Source organism: Mytilus trossulus, chromosome 2, assembly GCF_036588685.1.
Source record: "Mytilus trossulus isolate FHL-02 chromosome 2, PNRI_Mtr1.1.1.hap1, whole genome shotgun sequence".
Classification (NCBI taxonomy): domain Eukaryota; kingdom Metazoa; phylum Mollusca; class Bivalvia; order Mytilida; family Mytilidae; genus Mytilus; species Mytilus trossulus.
The window spans coordinates 78,136,945-78,159,957 of NC_086374.1; the positions used below are offsets into that span (position 1 = coordinate 78,136,945).

The window sequence follows — 23,013 nt, forward strand, 5'->3', positions numbered from 1 at the left end:
GTCTATGTCCTAGCATGTTTCTAAGACCAGGAAGCAGATATTTAATGAATATACATGTAAATGGCACAACACTGGCTTTACAATAAAGTTTTCAGAAACTACAAATGCAATTGGTCAAATTTTATTCAGGTTTGATAACTTTGATTCATTTATTGATTGTTGATTTCCTAACATAAAGTGATAAGTATTGCATGCAGATATAAAAAAAAAAGAACAATTTAACAATAATCTTACAGAGAGGTTCAGTGTGTTGACCAGAATGAAAACAGGAATTTCAACTGCAATTGGGTAAATAGCATAGTAAGGGCAGAGTTTCTTGCAACAGGTCCTCTATTGACTTTAGTTGTTTATGTAACATAACATTGCTTTATTCCTACAACAGATTGATGTAGTATTCCCATTCCAACTCGACATGGTTGCATATTAAAAAATTTGTAAGGGTTCCGCGGAACCCAGTGTCTCGCCTACTTTTGCTGTAAATCGCAGGCTCAACAAATTTGAGGAAAAAAATCAATAAAAATATTCCTCTTGATACTATCTTTTGATTGTAAGAAGCTTCTGTCCCTGTTTGGTAAAAATCTAGGATAGTTAATGAATCTACTAAATGTTTTGGAAACTTTTAACTGCAGACTGTATGTAATGTTAACTGGAAGAAAAACTAAGTCCATTTAAAAGTAAAATACAGAAAAAATGGAGTTATCTTTTTACAATATTTACTTCTGGATACTATCTTATGGTCATAAATAAGCTTCTGTCCAAGTTTGGTACAAACCCAGGATAGTTTAAGAGAGTTATTAAAATTTTAAAAACTTTAACCACAGAGTGAATGTAATGTTTCCCCGCAGAAAAACTAAGTCCATTTAAAAATAAAATACAGAAAAAATGGATTTATTTTTTTACAAAATTTACTTCTGGATACTATCTTATGATCATAAATAAGCTTCTGCCTAAGTTTGGTACAAACCCAGGATAGTTTGAGAAAGTTATTAAAATTTTAAAAACTTAAACCACAGACTGAATATAATGTTTCCCCGCAGAAAAAACTAAGTCCATTTATAAGTAAAATACGGAAAAAATGGAATTTTATTTTCACAAAATTTACTTCTGGATACTATCTTATAATCATAAACAAGCTTCTGTCCAAGTTTGGTAGAAATCCAGTACAGTTTAAGAAAGTTATTAAAATTTCAAAAACTTTAACCACAGAGTGAATATTTGTGGACGCCGCCGACGACAACGCCGACGCTGACGGAAAGTAGGATCGCTTAGTCTCGCTTTTTCGACTAAAGTCGAAGGCTCAACAAAAAACAACAGATGTCACTTTTAAGCATAGGTTTCATTTTTGGTATAGAGTACTTTTCTTTTCTTAATAAGTATTAATTGTTTTGATGAATAACAAATATTTCCAAATATTAAATAACATGAGGGTAGCAACCTAAGACCCCGTTCACACAAGCATTTTTTTTATCGATCTACTCTGAATCGATCTAAATAAAAGCAGTTAGCGTTCACATTATCTTTAATCATAACGATCTCTATTGGTCTAATCTGAACCACTGCGTTCACACTACAATTAAAAACGCAATCGATCTAACCTTTTTGCCCGTAAAACTGTATGTAAACTGTGTATAAATAGAAATGATTTATCAAATTCATGTGTTGATACACTGATACACAAACTTGGGAAAAAAATTGGATAAAGTTATTGTTTCTCTTGAATCACAAGTTAAAACTTTGATACTGGTGTTATTACAGTTTTCCGTTTAATATTGAAAAAAAACTGTAGCAACGAAGTTACAACACGAAGACAGAAATACTGCGGTTCCTACAAAGAAAAAAAATCAACAGAAGAAAAGAAGACACAGATTTTGCAAATATATGCTACGACGAAGACAACATGTTTTCAGTTTGTTTTAAAGGTCTTTTAACAGAGAAATATGGGTTAAACAACGAACCTCTGAGATAGTTTTGCCGCTATAGACACATGCGCATACATTATTTTCGATTCAATCGTACTAGTTTAAACTGATCTATGCGTTCACATCTAAAGTAAGATCGGTTTACTTTAGATCGATTGAAACTAAACTACCTCTTTTGGTGTTTTAGTTTAGACCGATTGAAGATCGATTCAATGCGTTCATATTAGCCCTTAAACCGATCTAAAGAGAACCGGTCTAGTTTAAATCGATAAAAATGTCCTAGTGTGAACAGGGTCTTACACTACAATCTATCTTAATTTTAAAGAAATGAATTTTAAGGAAAAGGCCTTGCTCAAACTGAAGTAATGTTGTGGACACATTTGCAAACTTCATGAATGCACATTTTTTAATTTTTAGTATTTGGTATGTAGTTTTGAATGCAGAATTCTATAAATAGTAGATTATTCTAATATTTGTGGCAAGTCAAATGTTATTTCTTTTTTTAAATGGTGATCTAACTTGGGGATTGCCTCCACATTGAATTATGCAAATGAGTATTTCAAGGATCCATATTCCATGTTAATATAACATGTGTTTAAAGAAAACAATATCCACAGAAAACCTAAACAGTGACTCGTAAAATACATGAATAATACAAACATTTAAACAACCTGATGGAAACACTTGAGACAAGTGTAAATATAATTTGGCAGGAAATCTGTATAGTAATTTAAGTTAATTTTTTTTTCTGCATACAATTCTATTAATAACTTGCAGAAATAGAGTAAATGAAATAGCACTAATATAAGAGGAATTATCTTATATATCAACACAAAATAGCTGTAAAAATATACTATATACCATATATTGCACGGGTACTATCTAGTCAAATAAAATATATCTAGAGGACAAAATGCAGTCTAAAATATAGACTGAAAGTATACTTTTACAAGATTTTGTAAGTTTTATTACAAATTCAGGATTTTGAATCTTTTACATGGTGACTGTGGCTAACTTGAAAGTGAGCTGTTGCTTCATCCAGACTGTGGGATTCGAAACTACACTTGCAGCACTTTAATGGGAAAGATTTAGTATGTCTATGAATATGTGATTGAAGGTGTTCTTTCCTATGAAAGGCTTTATCACACAGAAAACAACGGAATTTTTTTTCTCCATGGATTCTCTTGTGTCTGAAGTAGGATGATCTGTTTGTAAATGTTCCACCACAGAGTTCACAAACAAATTTTCCTGATGAAGGGTCTCTAGGGACTTGATTTGACAAACAGTGTAACTGTCTTTTCTTGTTACTTCTTGGCCTCATTATCTTACTTTCATGTTGGTCCATTCCTATAATAAGAGAAATTTCACATTCAAAAATATTTTTGGATTCTCTTTGTGAAAATTGTTTGCTTTTCAGTCAATTTCAATTGAGTTTCATTAATGTAATTTGCCAACATGGTGAAAGTAAATCAACTACTTTATCAATAGCCTGGTGTGTTAGACATGTGAATCTTAATTAATTATAAGACAAGTCAGTTTTCAAGCCAAAGGTCTGTTACTGAGTTTTCTCTGGACAATCTGCCTTCCACCACCAATAAAAACTGGCTGAGGCAAAACACCAGCAGTCATTATATACTATGTACTATATACTATAGACTATAGTATCTGCATAAACCGACCAAAACACAAAAACATAACATTGCCCAATAAACCATGAGAATAACATTAAGGTCAGATGACCTCTGCCAGTTGGACATTTACACCTTACAAACATTTCATACCGGGTGGGCAAAATTTCTAGCTTGTTCACTCTGCCCACCCATAGGAGTGGGCGTGCAATTTCTTTGTTGAATCAAAAGAGTTGCAAGTATAATCAATTAAAAAAAACATATACATAAGCATTTGTAATCAATAACAAAAAAAGAATTTATAGCTAGAGTGGGGACAGGTGGGCTGGTGGAAAAAGCAAAATCCACATGGACTGTTGTGTACATACACCAAATATAGTTAACAACTGCTTGTAGTTCTTTAAAACAGACCAAAACACAAAAACGTAAAAGTGACCAATGAACCATGAAATTAAGGTCAAGGCTAGATGAACCTAACAGTTGGTCATGTACAAGCAATAATTAAAACTCGCATTTTGAAATATTCTATATGAATTTAACAGAATTAAAATCGGATTTAAGTCTAAAATGACAAAATCGGAATAATAAAAAGAAAAATCACCAAAAATACCAATTTCGGAGGAAAATCCAATTGGAAAGTCCATAATCAAATGGCAAAATCAAATGACAAAACACATCAAAAATGAATGGACAAGATCTGTCATATTCCTTACTTGTAATGCACACAATAATTTCTGAATTTACAGTACTTAAATAAGACAGAAATTAACATGATTTTTGTTTCAAGTATTCTCTGAACCATGATAATGAGGTCAAAGGCAATGGACATGGCCATGGATCACTTTCCCTGTCTTCCTTTTCTTTGACAGAATTCCGAGGCAAGACAAACATCAGGATCAAAATACATTAATAACAAAATCTTCCCAATATATCCCAATAATTTCATGCATGGTTATCAAGTGTTAGAATATAGTAGTATTCATATATTCATTGTTGAAGGCAGTACGATGACCTATAATTGTAAATTTCTGTGTCATTTTGGTCTCTTGTGGAGAGTTGTCTCATTGGCAATCATACCACACATGCCACATCTTCTTTTCTTATATATAATAATAAAATCATCAAATCCTACATGTCCTAGGATTCTGATAATTTGGCCATGTTAACTTTTTCAACTTCTTGATTTTATTTAGCTCTCTAATTAATATTGTCTTGTTTTTGACAAAAAAGCATTAAAAAAACACCAGTGGAGGCAATGACTTCTATAAGGCATCTTTTTACTTGTTTGGCCATGTTGACTCTATTGTGGATAATATTGTGCTGAATATTTTAGCATCTTCTATCATTGACTATTAACCCTCTCTATCTTTTATAGTTACAGAAAAGCATGGCCTTCAATAATGAGCAAAACCAATACTCCATAGTCAGCTATAAAAGGCCCCGAAATGACTATGTAAAACAATTCAAACGAGGAAAAAATAGATTATTTAAAAACAAGAATGTGTCCTAAGTACACAGATGCCCCCATCCCCACTATCGTTTTTTTTTTATGTTTAATGGACTGTGAAAATATGGGAAAATCTATTATTTGGCATTAAAATTAGATATAGGGAACATGTGTACTAAGTTTACAGTTGATTGGACTTCTACTTCATCAAAAACTACCTTGACCAAAAACTTTTAACCTGTAAAGCTGGATGGACGGACTCACGCACACCAATAAATGCGGCATATTAAAGGGTTTTTCAAGATCTTTCGAGTGTGATTACTCCTACATGTATATGGAGTCAATTTTTTCAAGATAAATGCCAAAATCTTCTACATATGGAAAGAAAAGTTACATCAAGGGGAGGTATATATATCTCAAATAGGTTTTCCCCTTTCCTTAAAGATTCATTGAAGATAGACCTTCACCAGTTGTTCATTTTTACCCATGACACTTTTGCTCTAACTGCATATTTTAGGTATAAGCTATAAATGAAAGCTGTGAAATTTTCCCCCAGTTTTTTTTTAAAGGCTAAAATGATTACACTGGAATTAAAATTTAAAGTCTTAGAGAAAATGGCAATACAACAAGTTTAACACAAAATTATTATTGTAAACGTTCAATGCTAATGATGTCTTATGTATAAACCCTCCCCAGTAAAAAGCTTGTAAGTCAGTAGTTGTTGATGGTTGCTGTCTAATGTAAATGTTTTTTTTGGTTTATTGTTTTGTCAGGTAAGGCTGTTGGTATTTTCATTTTTTATTTGAATTATTACACGTCATGTAATTGTCTCTTATATATAGCTGACTACAAGTTATAATAATAATACAGCATGGGTTTTGACATTTGTTGAAGGTGGTATAGTGACGTATAGTTCTTGCTTTCAAATAGCTTTATTTGAATTCTATTGGATAATCTTTTTAATGGTAATCCTACGGTATCTCCTTATTTTATATATTTAAAATCTACAGGAACCTTTTCTTTCAATGTCACTTGAAAAACAAAAGTCTTGTTTCCTTTGATTTTGAATTCCATTTTTCAACTGATTTACATTCTAACTGAATATTCCATACAAGTTGCCTTCTATAGTTTTTGGAAACATGTGAACAAACCATAGGACAAACTAATAGACAATCAAGAAGTATAACATTATAATTAAAGTATAAGGTATGACGGTATATAAAACTAGAGGCTCTAAAGAGCCTGTGTCGCTCACCTTGGTCTATGGCGCATATTAAACAAAGGACACAAATGGATTCATGACAAAATTGTATTTTGGTGATGGTGATGTGTTTGAAGTTCTTACTTTACTGAACGATTTTGCTTCTTACAATTATATCTATCATGAACTTTGCCCATTAGTAACAGAGAACTATATTTGGTAAAAATTTACATAAATTTACCAAATTAATGAAAATTGTTAAAAATTGACTATAAAGGGCAATAACTCCTTAAGGGGTCAATTGACCATTTAGGTCATGTTGACTTATTTGTAGATCTTACTTTGCTGAACATTATTGCTGTTTACAGTTTATCGCTATCTATAATAGTATTCAAGATAACCAAAAACGGCAAAATTTCCTTAAAAATTACCAATTGGAGGGCAGCAACCCAACAACCAGTTGTCCAATTCATCTGAAAAATTCAGGGCAGATAGATATTGACTTGATTAACAATTTAACTTCTTGTCAGATTTGCTCTAGATGCTTTGGTTTCATAGTTATAAGCAAAAAACTGCATTTTACCCCTATGTTCTATTTTTAGCCGTGGCGGCCAGCTTGGTTGAATGGCCAGGTCATCGGACACATTTTTCAAACTAGATACCCCAAAGATGATTGTGGCCTAGTAGTTTCAGTGGAGATTTTGTAAAAGATTACTTAGATTTATGAAAAATGGTTAAAGATTGACTATAAAGGGCAATAACTCCTAAAGGGGTCAACTGACCATTTTGGTCATGTTGACTTATTTGTAGATCTTACTTTGCTGAACATTATTGCTGTTTACAATTTATCTCTATCTATAATAATATTCAAGATAATAACCAAAAACAGCAAAATTTCCTCAAAATTACCAATTCAGGGGCAGCAACCCAACAACCGATTGACCGATTCATCTGAAAATTTCAGGACAGATAGTTCTTGACCTGATAAACATTTTTATCCCATGTCAGATTTCCTCAAAATGCTTTGGTTTTTGAGTTATAAGCCAAAAACTGCATTTTACCCCTATGTTCTATTTTTAGCGGTGGCGGCCATCTTGGTTGGTTGACCAGGTCACGCCACACATTTTTTAAACTAGATACCCCAAAGATGATTGTCGCCAAGTTTGGATTAATTTGGCCAAGTAGTTTCAGAGAAGAAGATTTTTGTAAAAGATTACTTTAATTTACGAAAAATGGTTAAAAATTGACTATAAAGGGCATTACTCCTAAACGGGTCAACTGACCATTTTGGTCATGTTGACTTATTTGTAGATCTTACTTTGCTGAACATTATTGCTGTTTACAGTTTATCTCTATCTATAATAATATTCAAGATAATAACCAAAAACAGCAAAATTTCCTCAAAATTACCAATTCAGGGGCAGCAACCCAACAACCGATTGACCGATTCATCTGAAAATTTTAGGGCAGATAGATCTTGACCTGATAAACATTTTTATCCCATGTCAGATTTCCTCAAAATGCTTTGTTTTTTGAGTTTTAAGCCAAAAACTGCATTTTACCCCTTTGTTCTATTTTTATCTGTGGCGGCCATCTTGGTTGGTTGACCAGGTCACGCCACACAATTTTTAAACTAGATACCCCAAAGATGATTGTGGCCAAGTTTGGATTAATTTGGCCAAGTAGTTTCAGAGGAGAAGATTTTTGTAAAAGATTACTTTAATTAACGAAAAATGGTTAAAAATTGACTATAAAGGGCAATAACTCCTAAACGGGTCAACTGACCATTTTGGTCATGTTGACTTATTTGTAGATCTTACTTTGCTGAACATTATTGCTGTTTACAGTTTATCTCTAACTATAATAATATTCAAGATAATAACCAAAAACAGCAAAATTTCTTCAAAATTACCAATTCAGGGGCAGCAACCCAACAACCGATTGACCGATTCATCTGAAAATTTCAGGGCAGATAGATCTTGACCTGATAAACATTTTTACCCCATGTCAGATTTGCTCTAAATGCTTTGGTTTTTGAGTTATAAGCCAAAAACTGCATTTTACCCCTATGTTCTATTTTTAGCCGTGGCGGCCATCTTGGTTGGTTGACCGGGTCACGCCACACATTTTTTAAACTAGATACCCCAATGATGATTGTGGCCAAGTTTGGTTTGATTTGGCCCAGTAGTTTCAGAGGAGAAGATTTTTGTAAAAGTTAACGACGACGGACGACGACGACGGACGACGACGGACGCCAAGTGATGAGAAAAGCTCACTTGGCCCTTCGGGCCAGGTGAGCTAACAAGGAATTAATACAAACTTTAAGAAGCAACACAAGACACTTACAATATCAAATATTTTCATAAATGTATAATATATGTGACACCATACCTGCAATCCCCTGTAGCAAATCAATATTATCCTCTCCATATATCTCAGAATTACTTAGCATGTAAGAATCTTCTGTGGTATCATCTCCATTGTATTCATAATGTGTTGAAATATCATGGTTACTGGAAGTGTCCCCTTCTGAACTGAAACTGTGATTGTCATAATTTCCTGTTGTAGAAGGACAACAATATTCGTCATCATTGTTTGGCTCTGACTTAACAACAAATGCTTCCCTATTTTGATGAGCAATAACTCCATCATCAGATGTAGACATACTGCTATGATTATGTCTATCAAAAATCTGACGAGGAATTAAACTTTCATCTTGTCTTGACAATTTCTCTCCTATAATTTCATGATTTCTTGGACTTTTATTTTCATTTCTGAATGATGGCACAACTTCCTGTTTTACTGTTATATCCTGATGATTTTGCTCCGATAGATTATTCCTCATTAGGTCGTCTTTCTCGTCATTATTTTTTGCTGTCACTCTGCAGACATTTTGTTTAGCTCTTCTTACAGCAAATTGTTCATCTAGTTGGTTTTGAGAAAAATAAAAATCAGCAAGGCTTTGAGATTTTGGTTCTTCGTCATAAGTTTGTGAAATGTCATTATCTTTGGTAGAAATCAAGGGATAAGTAATTTCATCATTTGATGACCTTCGTCTTCTTCCTCGTGACCTTGAAAGGGAAATTAATGAACTAAACTGTTGGCTCTTATATAAAGGTGTATTATCCTCATCAAATACAGCTGATTCTTGAGAAGCAGAAATTTCGGTTTTAGTTCTTGTCCCAGCTGGTATAATCATATCATCTTGTAAATCTTCAGTTTGTAATTTCTGTTTTATTTTTGGTAGGCTTGTTATCTCTTGGCTGTTCTGAACGATGATACCATTGTTTTCACTTTTTTCTTTGGAAATACCTACATCTTTTGTTTTATCTAAATGATATCTAGTATGGGCAAAGTCAGGTTGAATTTCTCTCTCAGGTAATTCATTCTCCATGTTCTTTATTTGGCATACATTTGGTCCTGAGTATCCCACAAGTGGATTCTTAATGCAGCTCTGCTTTAAATTATTGACAATACTGTGTAAGAAATTGCCTGGCTTTCGCTGTTTTCTTTGGTTCTGAATTCCTTTTTCATTTGATTTATTTTGACAGCTCTCTTGACGTCCAGAAACTGATAATTGTCTATCAATCTCTACATTCTGACTTTTTAGCTTAACACATTTCAATGCAATGTTTGTTCTTTCAGATACAAAAACCCCAGGTGTATTGAGACTCTCTTGTTTATTCGAAGGGTCTATAAAATGTTCAGTATCATCATTAGTTGATGATCCGTTCTGTTTGATACATTTCTCCTGTGTTGGTATGATATACATATGTTCACTTGAAGAAGCTGAAGCTGGAGATGAAGTATTGGTTCTACTTGTTTGATTGTACAATGTTGCAGGATTTTTATCATAAATTGATCTCTTATCTGAAATTATCAATTCAATAACATATTACACTGGTAAATAACATTAATTTCACATAAATAGTTTAATAATTAAAAATCATTTTTTGTTTAAGTCTACATTTCTTTCATTTAACTGACTGAAGTTTCCTTAAATTAAGAAAAGAACGACCCAAGAATCTAATGTTGACTCGAAATATAAAAGGAAAACTTGATCAACTTGTATTGAGACTTATTTCATTTGAGTTCTGACAAACATCTTTAAATCCACCACAATTTTCTAAACGTCTTGTTATCTAAGGCCATTCATAATGCTACATGGTACATGTATGTTTAATTCAATAATAAGAAGATGTGGTATAAAAAGTTAGTTTACTATTATGCAATAACTGATGACAACAGATATGTTACAATTGTCAACCTACAATCCTGTCCCTTTTTTTCCTGAATGTGACCTACCATCTAAGGTCCATCTTAGACTTATCACCAGATTTGTACAAAATCATTAGTGCCACATGTAGAGCAGGACCTGCTTACCCTTCTGGGAGTTTTTGGTGGGGTTTCATATTGCTCAGGATTTGTATTTCTGTGTTGTGTTTTGATGTGTAACAGTTTATTTTCAACTTATGAGTTTCAATGTCCCTTTTGTATCTTTCACCTTCTTTTAAATTAATCATTAAGGGCAATAACTCCAATTAGGAGTTGTCTGACAACTTTTACCATATTAAATTATTTGAGAATATTGTCTTGTTGCTGATCATATTGCTTTTTTAGAATTTCCACTCTATCTATTTTAGTTTCAGAATAAGCATTTTTACCAGAAAAATTTCACAAAAGGCAAATTTGAAATCTGTTAAAATTGAAAACTTACCAAGAACCATATAGCCTAACACTTTGTATTCTGCTATTTTAAGGTCTAACCACATGATGAAATGAGAGAGAATCCATGGTTGTACTCTCTTCATCATGTTTGAAAACAACTGTTTGACATCCACCAAGTCTGCCTCCATTATGTCTGGCTATTCTCAGTTTAAAATTGACACAAATATTGGTGATGCACTTTAAAGTATTTACTCTATCATATGGCATTCATTTTCTTTCTGAAATATAAAAATATTCTTTTGTACATCAATATGTTCAAGACCATATAGGCAAAATGAACAAAATTGGTAAAATTCATCATTTTTAAAAAAAAAGAGCAATAACACCTATCAGAAGTCCTCTGACAGTTTTGATGTTAATGAACAATAGGGTTTTCTCATCATTTGAAAATTTCTGACTGTCATATTTTCTTGATTGATAGCAGTTTTCAAGTTATTAAGAAAAAACTTTTATTTACTCCTATCTTCTATTTTTAGCCATGTAGGCCATGTTGGTTGACAGACAGGATCAGCATATTGTTTACAAATCAGATACCCTAGTAATGATTGTGGTCAAGTTTGATTAAAATTGGCCTAGTAATAATATGTAATTTTAGAGAGAACAATGGACAACAGATGAAAAGATCACTATGGGTCAGGTGAGCTTAAAAAGTGTACATTGAAGAGAATCAATAACAAAATCAAACATAGAAATGTGCTATGAGTATACATGTATATAAAATAAATGGGGAATGTGTCCATGGGACATAGATGATGCCCCCGCATGCATATCATATAAAGTTATAAAGAAATATATCTTAAGAACGGTAAAAGTGAACTTTATCTGAATTTTGTGGTAATAAGTATTGTGTGTAAGTTTCATAACTCATAACATTTGGTCGAGGCAAACTTAAGTTAGAGAAGGAAAACGCAAAATTCAGCAATTTTTCCATTTGTAAAGGGGCATAGCTCTTGAACAGTAAAAGTCAGGCCACCAAAATTATACCTTGATCTGTGTTTTGTGGTAATAAGCATTGTGTGTAAGTTTGAGGCAAACTAAAGTTAAGAGAAGGGAAACCAATTTTGGGACTTACAAGACGTACGTACATACAGACGGACAAGGCTAAAACTCTACTTCAACAAGGGCATACATAATTTTTTAGATGAAAATTTTGACTTCAAACAACAAATTAGACACAGAGTTTGAATTGATTAAACTTTGTAAGATTATCAACTCAGGTCTTTGTGCTTCTGGCTAAAATTTTACTTCATGTATTGTATAAGCAATTTTTTTCTGTTTCATTTTACATATTGTATATAAATGTCTTCTCAACACCTATATATGTATATGGTTTATTGAAAATAAAGACATGTGGAGACAATATGAATCTTAATCCTATAAGACAGCTTTGATGCTGAGATAAATGCTACAAAATTTTAAAAGCTGATAAGCATGATTAGGTTAAGCTAATTCAATTTCACTTCATAACTTTAAAACAAAGACAGACCAACCACATTATGCTGCATCAAACCTAGGACCCATAGATAGGACAATGATACCTCGCTTTATATGTCTACTCATTTTCTTATAAACTTCAATATTTTCAAGTTGCTAAATTTATATAACTTTTCAGCAAGTTTGCTTATTTTCTAATAATTATAGAATAACTAATCGAAGAATTCAAATAGAGAAAAATATTCAATAAGTGACCGAACAACACATTAATTCACTAATGTGTGCAGCGCATTAGGTAATTATCAGTGTTGTTCGGTCATGACTTGAATATTTTTCGATATTTGAATTCCTTGATAAGTTATTCTTTTTATTAAATTTGCAAATGGCTTTTTTTATGAAATTAAAGTAGAAATTGTAAGGAACTATATATTTTTCTACGCTTTCACAGTTTGTTTTGATCCAACATTATTGACGTCTTCACAACGCCTGTTGTTGTATTCGTCAGAGAAACAAAATAACCACGTTTATTTCACATGTGAAATTATTGGTTTTTATTTCACTGGGAAATCAATGTAATTCATTGCAACAGATGTAATAATACACATTTAATTTAAAACTAAGTATGCAACTTGAATTCTTGATTTATATATATATGGAATGAACTGATTTTTATGATATATTCTCATTTAAAAATAAGGCTTAGTCCAGTAACTTTGATAATTTTATTCTCTCATGAGTATGATACTATATGTATTACTGAGACTACTAGTATTTCATGGCGCTAGTAAATTCATACTTGCCAACGGTCACTATTTGCATGGGAATTTCCTCCATGGAAGCTCCCAAATAGAAATTTGGAAGAGCAATTTTGTCCATAATTTTAAACCAAACAATGAATTTTACAATGGCTACAGGCATGATAGGCTTGTAAAAGTATGAAGAAGCCAAAAAAACAACATTAAAATGTATTTGAAGGTTTTGTAGGACTATAAGAGCCATCTTGCATGTAAATCCCTACAGGCATTTTGAAAAGTTGGCAGGTATGTAATTTTTTTTATATATATATTGTTTATTATTTTAAAAAGAAGATGTGGTATGATACAAATGTACCAATGAGACAACTCTTCACAAGAGACCAAATGACACAAAAATTAACAACTATAGGTCACTGTCTGGTCTTTAACAATGAGAAATTCCAATACCATATAGTCAACTATAAAAGTCCCCAAATGAAAAATGTAAAACAATTCAAACAAGAAAACAAAGGGCCTGCATGATTAATGTACAAAAAAATGAACTAAAACCAAGTATGTAACACAACAACAAAGGAAAACCACTGAATTAAAGGCTCCTCAGACTTAAAGGCATATGATACATTTACAGGGGAGGTTGTGACGTTGCTAATGTAAATTGCTATTTTCGCAACATCAAACTATGACTTATCAGGAAAAGATTCAGTTTTCGACTGGTTTTTATCATTCAAACTTATTCAACTTGAAAACGAGTTCATGGACCCCTTTTTTTTAAATGCCATTTAGTTTGATTACGTATGAAGATTATGTGTGCAAATTTTCATGAAAACGTCAGCAGTGCATTTTTTTCTTTAAAATTGATAAATATACAGCAAAAATTGATGTTTTTTCTTCATTCATGAACATGTAATTTGATAAATATGAGTTATTTCTGAATAAAAATGTATAAATTTTTAGAATACTTATAAAAAACAGAAATTACAAATTATTCAACAAAAAAACAATTTGTGTTTATCTTATAAAACAAACTAGAGGCTCTTAAGAGCCTGTGTTGTTCACCTTGGTCTATGTGCATATTCAACAAAAGACACAGATGGATTAATGACAAAATTGTGTTTTGGTGATGGTGATGTGTTTGTAGATCTTACTTTACTGAACATTCTTGCTACTTACAATTATCTCCATCTTAAATGAACTTGGTCCATTAGTTACAGAGGAAAATATTTTGTTAAAAAACAAAAATTTACAAAATTTATGAATATTGGTAAAAACTGACTGTAAAGGGCTGCAACTCCTTAAAAGGTCAACTGACCATTTTTGTCTTGTTGACTTATTTGTAGATCTTACTTTGCTGAAAATTATTGCTGTTTACAGTTTATCTCTATCTACAATAATATTTAAGATATAACCAAAAACGGCAAAATTTCCTTAAAAATTACCAATTCAGGGACAGCAACCCAACAACCTATTGTCCAATTTGTCTGAAAATTTCAGGGAAGCTATATCTTGACTTCATAAACAATTTAACCCCATGTCAGATTTGCTCTAAATGCTTCGGTTTAAAATATAAGCCAAAATCTACATTTGACCCCCTATGTTCTATTTTTAGCCATAGTAGACATTTTGGTTGGTTGGCCGGGTCACGACACACATTTTTTAAACAAGATACCCCAATGATGATTGTGTCCAAGTATTGTTAAATTTGGCCCAGTAAGGAGAAGATTTTTGTAAAAGATAACAAAAATTTACGAAAAATTGTTAAAAAATGACTATAACGGGCCATGACTCCTTAAGGGGTCAAATGACCATTTGGTCATGTTTGACTCATTTGTAGATCTTACTTTGCTGATCATTATTGCTGTTTACAGTTTATCCTTATCTATAATAATATTCAAGATATTAACCAAAACTGCAAAATTTCCTTTACATTGCCAATTCAGGGACAGCAACCTGACAACCTATTGTTCAATTTGTCTGAAAATTTCAGGGTAGCTAGATCTTGAATTGATAAACAATTTTACCCCATGTCAGATTTGCTCTTAATGCTTCTGTTTCAGAGTTATAAGTTTATCCCTATGTTCTATTTTTAGCCATGGTGGCCATCTTGGTTGGTAGGCCGGACACATTTTTTAAACTAGATACCCCAATGGTGATTGTGGCCAAGTTTGGTTAAATTTGGCCTAGTTCTTTCAGAGAAGAAGATTTTTGTAAAAGTTAACGACGATAGACGATGATGTCAACACCGGACGCCAAGTGGTGAGAAAAGCTCACTTGGCGTTTTAGGCCAGGTGAGCTAAAAAGGTTATGTCTTTCATTGAAAAGGAAAATATGGCCACAAATCTGAATTTTGAGCAAAATATATATACAAAATTTTGACCTCATTTTACTCAAAAAGTAGCACATGAAGGTATATTTTTTATTGCCCTGCAACGAAGTTGTCTGTGCTATATGTAGTTTTACCTTTGTCCAAAATTCCGTCATTCTGAAATACTGTAATTCCGCAACAGACCATTATATGTTTATGAGTTTTTTTCATAATGCCTTCAGATATTGGGCTGATTTTTGGTATTTGAGTTAACCATCATGACCATGATGAGTTACAGATCAAGTTTGAGTTTTGTTCTGCTCCACTAATTTTTGCCGAAATTACAGGCTTTGGACTTTGAGAAATTGTTGAAAATCACAGTTATACAGACTTTTTTCTAAACACCTTCAGATATTGGGCTGATTTTTGGTATGTAAGTTAACCATGATGTGTTACAGATCAAGTTTAAGATTCTTTCCGCTCCACTAGTTTTGGCCGAAATTACAGGCTTTGGACTTTGAGAAATTGTTAAAAATCACAGTTATACATACTTTTTTTCTAAATGCCTTCAGATATGGGGCTGATTTTAGGTATGTGAGTTAACTATGATGTGTTACAGATCAATTTTAAGTTTCATTCTGCTTCACTAATTTTTGCCGAATTTATGGGCTTTAGACTTTGAGAAATTGTTAAAAATCACAGTTATACGGACTTTTTATGATAAACGCTTTCAGATATTGGGCTGATTTTTTGGTATGTGAGTTAACCATGATGAGTTACAGATCAAAGTTAAGTTTTGTTCTGCTCCACTTATTTTTGCCAAAATAACGGGCTTTGGACTTTTTTTCTTAACACCTTCAGATATTGGGCTGATTTTTGGTATGTGAGTTAACCATGATGAGTTGCAGATCAACTTTAAGTTTCATTCCGCTTCACTAATTTTTGCCAAAATTACGGGCTTTGGACTTTGAGAAATTGTTGAAAATCACAGTTATATGGACTTTTTACCTAAACACCTTCAGATATTGGGCTGATTTTTGGTATGTGAGTTAACCATGATGAGTTATAGGTCAAGCTAAACTTTCGTTCCGCTCCGCTAATTTGCGCTGAAATTACAGGCTTTGGACTTTGATAAATTATTGAAAATCACAATTATATGGATTTTTTCTCTATTCCCCTCCAGATTTTGAGCTGATTTTTGATATGTCAGACTACCATAATGTTTGTGTCCACATGTGTTTATATTGAAATTGCAGATTTTTCAAATTTTTGGGACGGGCCATTCGTGTCGCTTTTACACATCTAGTTATTACATATTTGATTTAATCTGGTAAAAAATAGTCTATATGGAAATTTTTATCAAAACTGTATTGTATGCCTTTAAAACAGGAACATACATACAGATTTGTCATGGTTTAACATGTTAGTGGGATTCCAACTGGAACCCTTCCCCTTACCTTGGACATTGATGCATTGGCCATTTGGTGTACATGTAAATGTACAACATTACAGAACACTATAAAAATCAGTTGAAAAAGGCTTTACTCATCAGATGGATACACATAGAAAAACAGCTCACATCATTTGAAAATGTTTATATATTGGATTCACTCAATAAAAAAAACTAATAGTCATGTCTGTCTAGCATAATTTTGACCATAACCCGAAAGTAATTACAACAGAAGATTTTTAAGTTTTAATCTTTAGCATTATACCCCAAATATACACAGAAAAAGTCCCATAAAATCTAACTTGAGGAAGACTTAAAAAAATCACCATTTAAAATTCCTATGGAGATTTGCATTGAAAAGGGAGATAACTCTTGCAAAAAAGGCAGAAATATCAATAAAAATTGATACAAAATTATAACTTTACCGCTTCTATTCATCAGAATGTATTGATTCTTGATTTTTTAGCGGTCTTTAGAGTATGACTAACAACTCTAAAGATGTTTACATATCTTTAATCAAGCTATAATCTAGATTTCGTAATTCATTAGTTGACCATTTATTGAATTTTTCAACATGTCAAGGTAAAGAATCACAAATTTAATAAATAATTAAGCATGTATTCTTCTTTTTGTGGTTTAAAGTTTCTTTAGATAAGTAAGTTGCTGAAAAAATATAATATACAGATATTAACAATACCAAATGTTCACATTATTTTTTCAAAATGGTCACAAAGCTTCAAATTTGCAATTTCTTAAATGAAAAAATGCATGAAAAAAATAAAACTACACATAACATTTTGGTTTTGTACATTTCCTGAGCAGAAGATTGTATAGTTTAGTCAAATATAAACTTATAACCCCATCAAAGTATCATACCTTACATAAATTTCAAGAAAAACAACAAAAAACTGACCAAAAAAGACTCATGTTTGCAAGAATTATCTCCCCTTCTAATGTTAATTTCCAAAGGAAATTAAAATGCTGGTTTTGAGTTTTCCTCAAGTTAGATTTTATGGGACTTTTTTCTGTGTATATAAAGGGCATAATGCTCTAGATTAGAACTAAAACATTTTCTGTTGTAATTACTTTGAGGTTAAATCTTAGTTTGACTGGACTATAAGTGGAAATAAAACACAATAATGTTGAATAAACAGCTGGGCCATAAGTGCATGATACGCCCGTCCCATTTTCAAAAAAATAAAGTTCAATAACTTATCGATGTCAATTTTTTTATCAGAAATTTTTGAAAATCTAAAACCTCGGTCACACCTTACTGGATAGCTCGAACGGACGCCTAACAGATAAAAAAAAAGTTATCCGTTGACAAATTTTTTAACTGTTGGGAGTCCGTTGGTGTACAAACGGACATGTAACAAATGCCTAACGGACACACAACGGACATTGAACGTACGTGAAATGGATACGTTCCGGACAGAACGGACTTCGAACGTACATCCAACGGACGAGTACCGGATAAAACGGACACCTAACGGAAGCGTAAGGGATAAAACGGATGAACAAATAATCTGATTATTAAAGGCAATAAACCATCCAAAAATTAAAGGCAATAAACCGTTAATGTCCGTTTCACATTCGTTTTATACGTTAGGCGTCCATTAGGCGTCCGGTAAACGTCTGTTGGTGAATTGGTCTACCCGATATCCAAGGGATGCATAAAGGACACGTACAAAACGGACGAGTACCATACAAAACGGACGCCTAACTGGACGTTCAACGGACATTTTATTTGTTGGACGTCCGTTCAAAGTTTTGACCATGCTCAAAATTTTCCACCGGACAGAACGGACGCCAACGGATAAAACTGACGCTTAACAGACATGCAACGGATATGGACGGACGACTAACGGATAAGAATGGACGTGTAACGGACATGAACGGATTGAAAAAAAGTTATCCGTTAGGCGTCCGTTCGAGCTATCCGGTAAGGTGTGACCGAGGCTTAAAGGGAGGTTATCTTAATAGATATAAATCAGCCATTAAAGTTTAATAAAAACTTCCCAAAGCCCTTGAAAGTTATTGTTCAATAACTTGAAAATTACCCCTTTATCATGAATAAAATTCCCTAGGCTAACTCAGAAAAATAAAATCGAAAATTTATAAAAAAAAAAACAAAGGGAACAAAACACAATAGATATAACCAATAAAGTTTCACGAGAACTGTGGAAAGCATTTTTAGGTTATTGTCCGAAAATGAAGAAAACCTCAGAACTCAGAAACATCATATCTAAACCTTATAGAAATCAAGGGAGATTCTGTTAATGAATATAAACATTCACCAGAATTTCTTGCAAATTAATGAAAGTGTTATTTAATTTGTACAAAATCTGGAAAATCACCCTTTTTTATGAAGAAAACCTGAAAACTCGGAAATGTAAAATCTCAAATAAAAAAAAAAGAAATAGAGCTCATTTCAATAGATATAAACAATGAACCAAAGTTTCATCTAAATTGGTTTTTAAGCGTTTTGGAGTTAATATCTGACATGTCTGACATGTCCATGACGGACAGACAGATGGACGGAAAGACATAATATGTCCTGTAAACAGGCTTCTAAAAAGGAATGAAGAATAAAATAGACAGAACTGAATGTTGTTCACCTGCATCTTCAGCAATGGCCACTTTTTGATTTATAGGAGAATAACTTCAATAAGGAATCCAGGATATTATGAGACAGCATGACGTGAACCAAAATAAGAACTGGCGCTTCCTTCACTCTTAAGGTCAACCATATTAAATGCATGTATGGCATCATATTATTGCTGGGTGTGCAAATATCAACTGATAATCGAAAAAATGTAAAAATCTGAGATGAAAATAATTATTATAAAGCATTTCAAACATTAATATTTTGTTTGATCACAAATTTATTTTCCATCTGTAATTTATGCCACTGAAGCATTTATATACATTTCTAGTAACATTAAGTTGTTAACCCAGGGGCAACAGATTTACAATAAGGTACAATTCTGACACATGAATCTCTTAAGATACTATTTTGACATATATATAGGGTAATTATGCATGAGCGGGTTTCCTTGAAAGTACAAAGAACTTATTTCTTATAATTTACTGTTTCTTGAATATGTTTCTTGAAATGTTTGGCTTTTATATAACTGATATAATTAGAAATAACATCTTTAATAATAGTAATATTAATATTATTATGCACATTTTAACATGCACAAATGTGATAATGAAACTTGTATTCATATATACATTTTATTAAAATGAAACAATGTCAACTGGTATTAAAGTAATACAGTATAACTATCTATTTTCAGTAAACAAAAAAGTATTTCCCCATTATAACTTAAGATTTACTTACAGTTTTACATTACAATCCTATTACTAAATCAACCCAGAAATTTATATCAGTAATATCCCACAATACTCAAAAGTATTACTAAGTGCCCTTAGAGGACTACATCTGTTCAGTAAAATGACAAGTAAAAACACCTAACTTCCCATAGCTAATACAAAATTTGTCCTCAGGGAAAATGTCGTGACAATAACCCTTGTGAACCCCTGGGCTTAAGCAATCTCACAATTTATGATTAATGGATGAAGGCTTGATGACTTATTATACACAATTTAATTGAAAGTAGATGCCCTATAGATATACAGTGGCCTTATTTTTACCAACATTTTTTGTCTCTAGCTTGGGGTAAAGTGCATTAAAAATTTGTTTGTTTTGTCTGAAAATAAAGGTTTAAGGTTTTACACGACTAAAAATAAAAATGTTATTTGTGTTGAGTTGGGTATCATTGATACAGTATAAGTTCAAAGGAAATCATATATAATCTACTTTGTCACTTATTAGTCGGTTTTACTAATGACATAAAGCGAACATGAAGGCCTTTTATTGCTGACTATGCAGTATTGGGCTTTGCTTTATTGTTGAAGGCTGTACCATGACCTATAGTTTTTAATTTCTGTGTCATTTTGTCTCTTGTAGAGAGATGTCTCATTGGAAATCATACTGCATCTTCTTACTTTTAATAATAATTATCATGAAAGAGTCATTTCCATTCAAAACCCTTCATATTGACAATGTATTTGTATAAAAGACTTATTAAATGATTGTGGCAAAGTCTGTCATGCTCCCTTGGTCATAGACTCTCCTGAATAATTTGTCACTAGTATAGAATAACTTAGCTTCATTGGTAAAGGATACATGTAGGACAGAATTTGCATATTATTTTGTTTCACTTTTCTTATATTGTTTACTGGGGTTTCCAAAAGAAAAAAAACCAGATACAATATTTGTGAAGTACAGTGGGCTGCTACTGCAAAGAGTTTCAGTTCAATAACTTACAAAACATTCGTCCAAGGATTTTCAAATTTTGTTGATACTAGTTATAATATGGACACCAATTGAATATTGACATTTAATATGCACTTGTACTGTTCAGGATTTATGTTCCTTGATACATTCAATATTGATGTTTTTTCATTTTTACCATTACATATATAACATGATTAAGGATTTATGGTTCTGGTCAGATTGAAAAATGGCCCTTTATGGTGTTTCCATGCAATTTATACTTATATATGCACTGTTTAACAAATATGCTTAAAATTTTAAAATGGTGTAAACTGATGACAAAATGGTTATTAAGTTTGATATTGATGATTTATTTTTTTTTTGCAGTTCAGGAGTTATGGTCCTGATGGAAAATAGGCATATTTAGTGGATAGTTGTCTCATTGGCAATCATACTCCATCCCTTTGTTTTTATAAAATATGGCAGGTAAAAAAAGCCTTACAGTTTTTTCAAAATACAGCAAATCAACTTTGCTGTCATTTTGACAACTCATTCCTTGTTTTTAGTATGTTTTGATTTGGAAAAGTATGAGCACATTGAAAAATAACTTTAGTCCTGAAATGACATGCTCCTTTTACTTTGTAAGCAACACAGTACACATTGCAAAATATTTGATATACATTGTATATATTATATAGAGATTAATACATGGCCTTTTCCATATCAGCCTGGGTATCATCCCGAGACCCCCATATCAGCCCGAGACGGAGTCGAGGCGCTGATATTGGTCGAGGGATGATACCCAGGCTGATATGGAAAAGGCCATGTATTAATCTCTTTATCATATCAGTCTGCACCAAAAACTTTTTCAACTACTAGTCCGAAGACCAATATTCTAACATTTTTCTTATTTGGCCAAACAAAATTTTGCAAAAAATTACTAGTCCGAATGGAATTTTACTAGTCTGGGGCATCGGACTAGTGGCTAACCGTGCAGACTGTCATATACTTCCGACAATAGTTTTATGTAAGGCCAAATATATGTAACAACTAAAACAGTCAAAAACTTTATAAAGAAGTTAAGTTATGAATAATATATTTTATAATTGTCCAACAACAGCATCACTACCTCCACATATATGTATGGTAACATTTCCTTTTTTGAAACATTGAAAATTTGGAAGAGTTTTATGATCATTATTACTCCATGTTTGTTGTACTATAAAATGATTCACAATTGCCAATGTCATTTGTGAGCAAGTACTTAACTATCCCCACAAAAGTTCACGTAAACTTTGACGTCGTCATAAAAAATATCTGACGTCACAATGGAAAAGTAAACAACCAATACCGGAAACACCGGAAGTAACTTGCATGAGAAGCACTGTTATGGGTTTTTGCACGAGACGCCCCTGATATGGGTTATCAGACCGGGCTGATATGGGTTATCAGCCTGGGTGGGAAATAATGGCTTGTGTACTTCCGTTCGTTACACATATGCAAAAGCTATGATATTAATGCTAAGTATATGATAAATATATATATCTATACTTAGCCCCGATTCTGAGTCTGTACATAATAACGAAAGTTAAAATATACCTCCCTAGTTAATGTATTGTGACTTGTGTGCAAAAGCTATGCCAATTTTGCTGTGTTAAAAATTGCAACTGAAAAAAATCTACATACCATAAAGAATTAATGCATTAATAATTAATTAATAGAGCTCAGAAAAATGTACAAAATCAAAATAAAATTAAATTCCCCATTGCACAGGGTAAGTTAAAACTTCAGATGTGTCATGTACAAGGTTAGTCGACTCAGGACATGCTGTGCATTATAGGGTAAGCTAAACTTAGAATCTGCC

At 32.3% G+C, this 23,013-nt stretch overlaps 1 protein-coding gene across 4 annotated transcripts in view; it reads right to left on the reverse strand.

Moving 5' to 3' along the window:
- Window positions 1–23,013, reverse strand: part of LOC134708051 (early growth response factor homolog 1-like) — a 25,832-nt gene continuing 2,819 nt past the window's right edge. For 2 of the 4 annotated variants that reach the window (XM_063568325.1, XM_063568326.1), the window contains exons 2-4: window positions 10,913–11,141; window positions 8,587–10,065; window positions 1–3,266 (exon numbers count right to left, since the gene is read on the reverse strand). In XM_063568325.1, the coding sequence (XP_063424395.1) occupies window positions 2,896–3,266; window positions 8,587–10,065; window positions 10,913–11,051 (1,989 nt within the window). In that variant the 5' untranslated portion in view covers window positions 11,052–11,141 and the 3' untranslated portion in view covers window positions 1–2,895. Of the gene's footprint in view, window positions 3,267–8,586; window positions 10,066–10,912; window positions 11,142–20,210; window positions 20,337–23,013 lie in introns of those variants that run through there. The other 2 variants (XM_063568324.1, XM_063568323.1) reach the window with 2 other exon arrangements.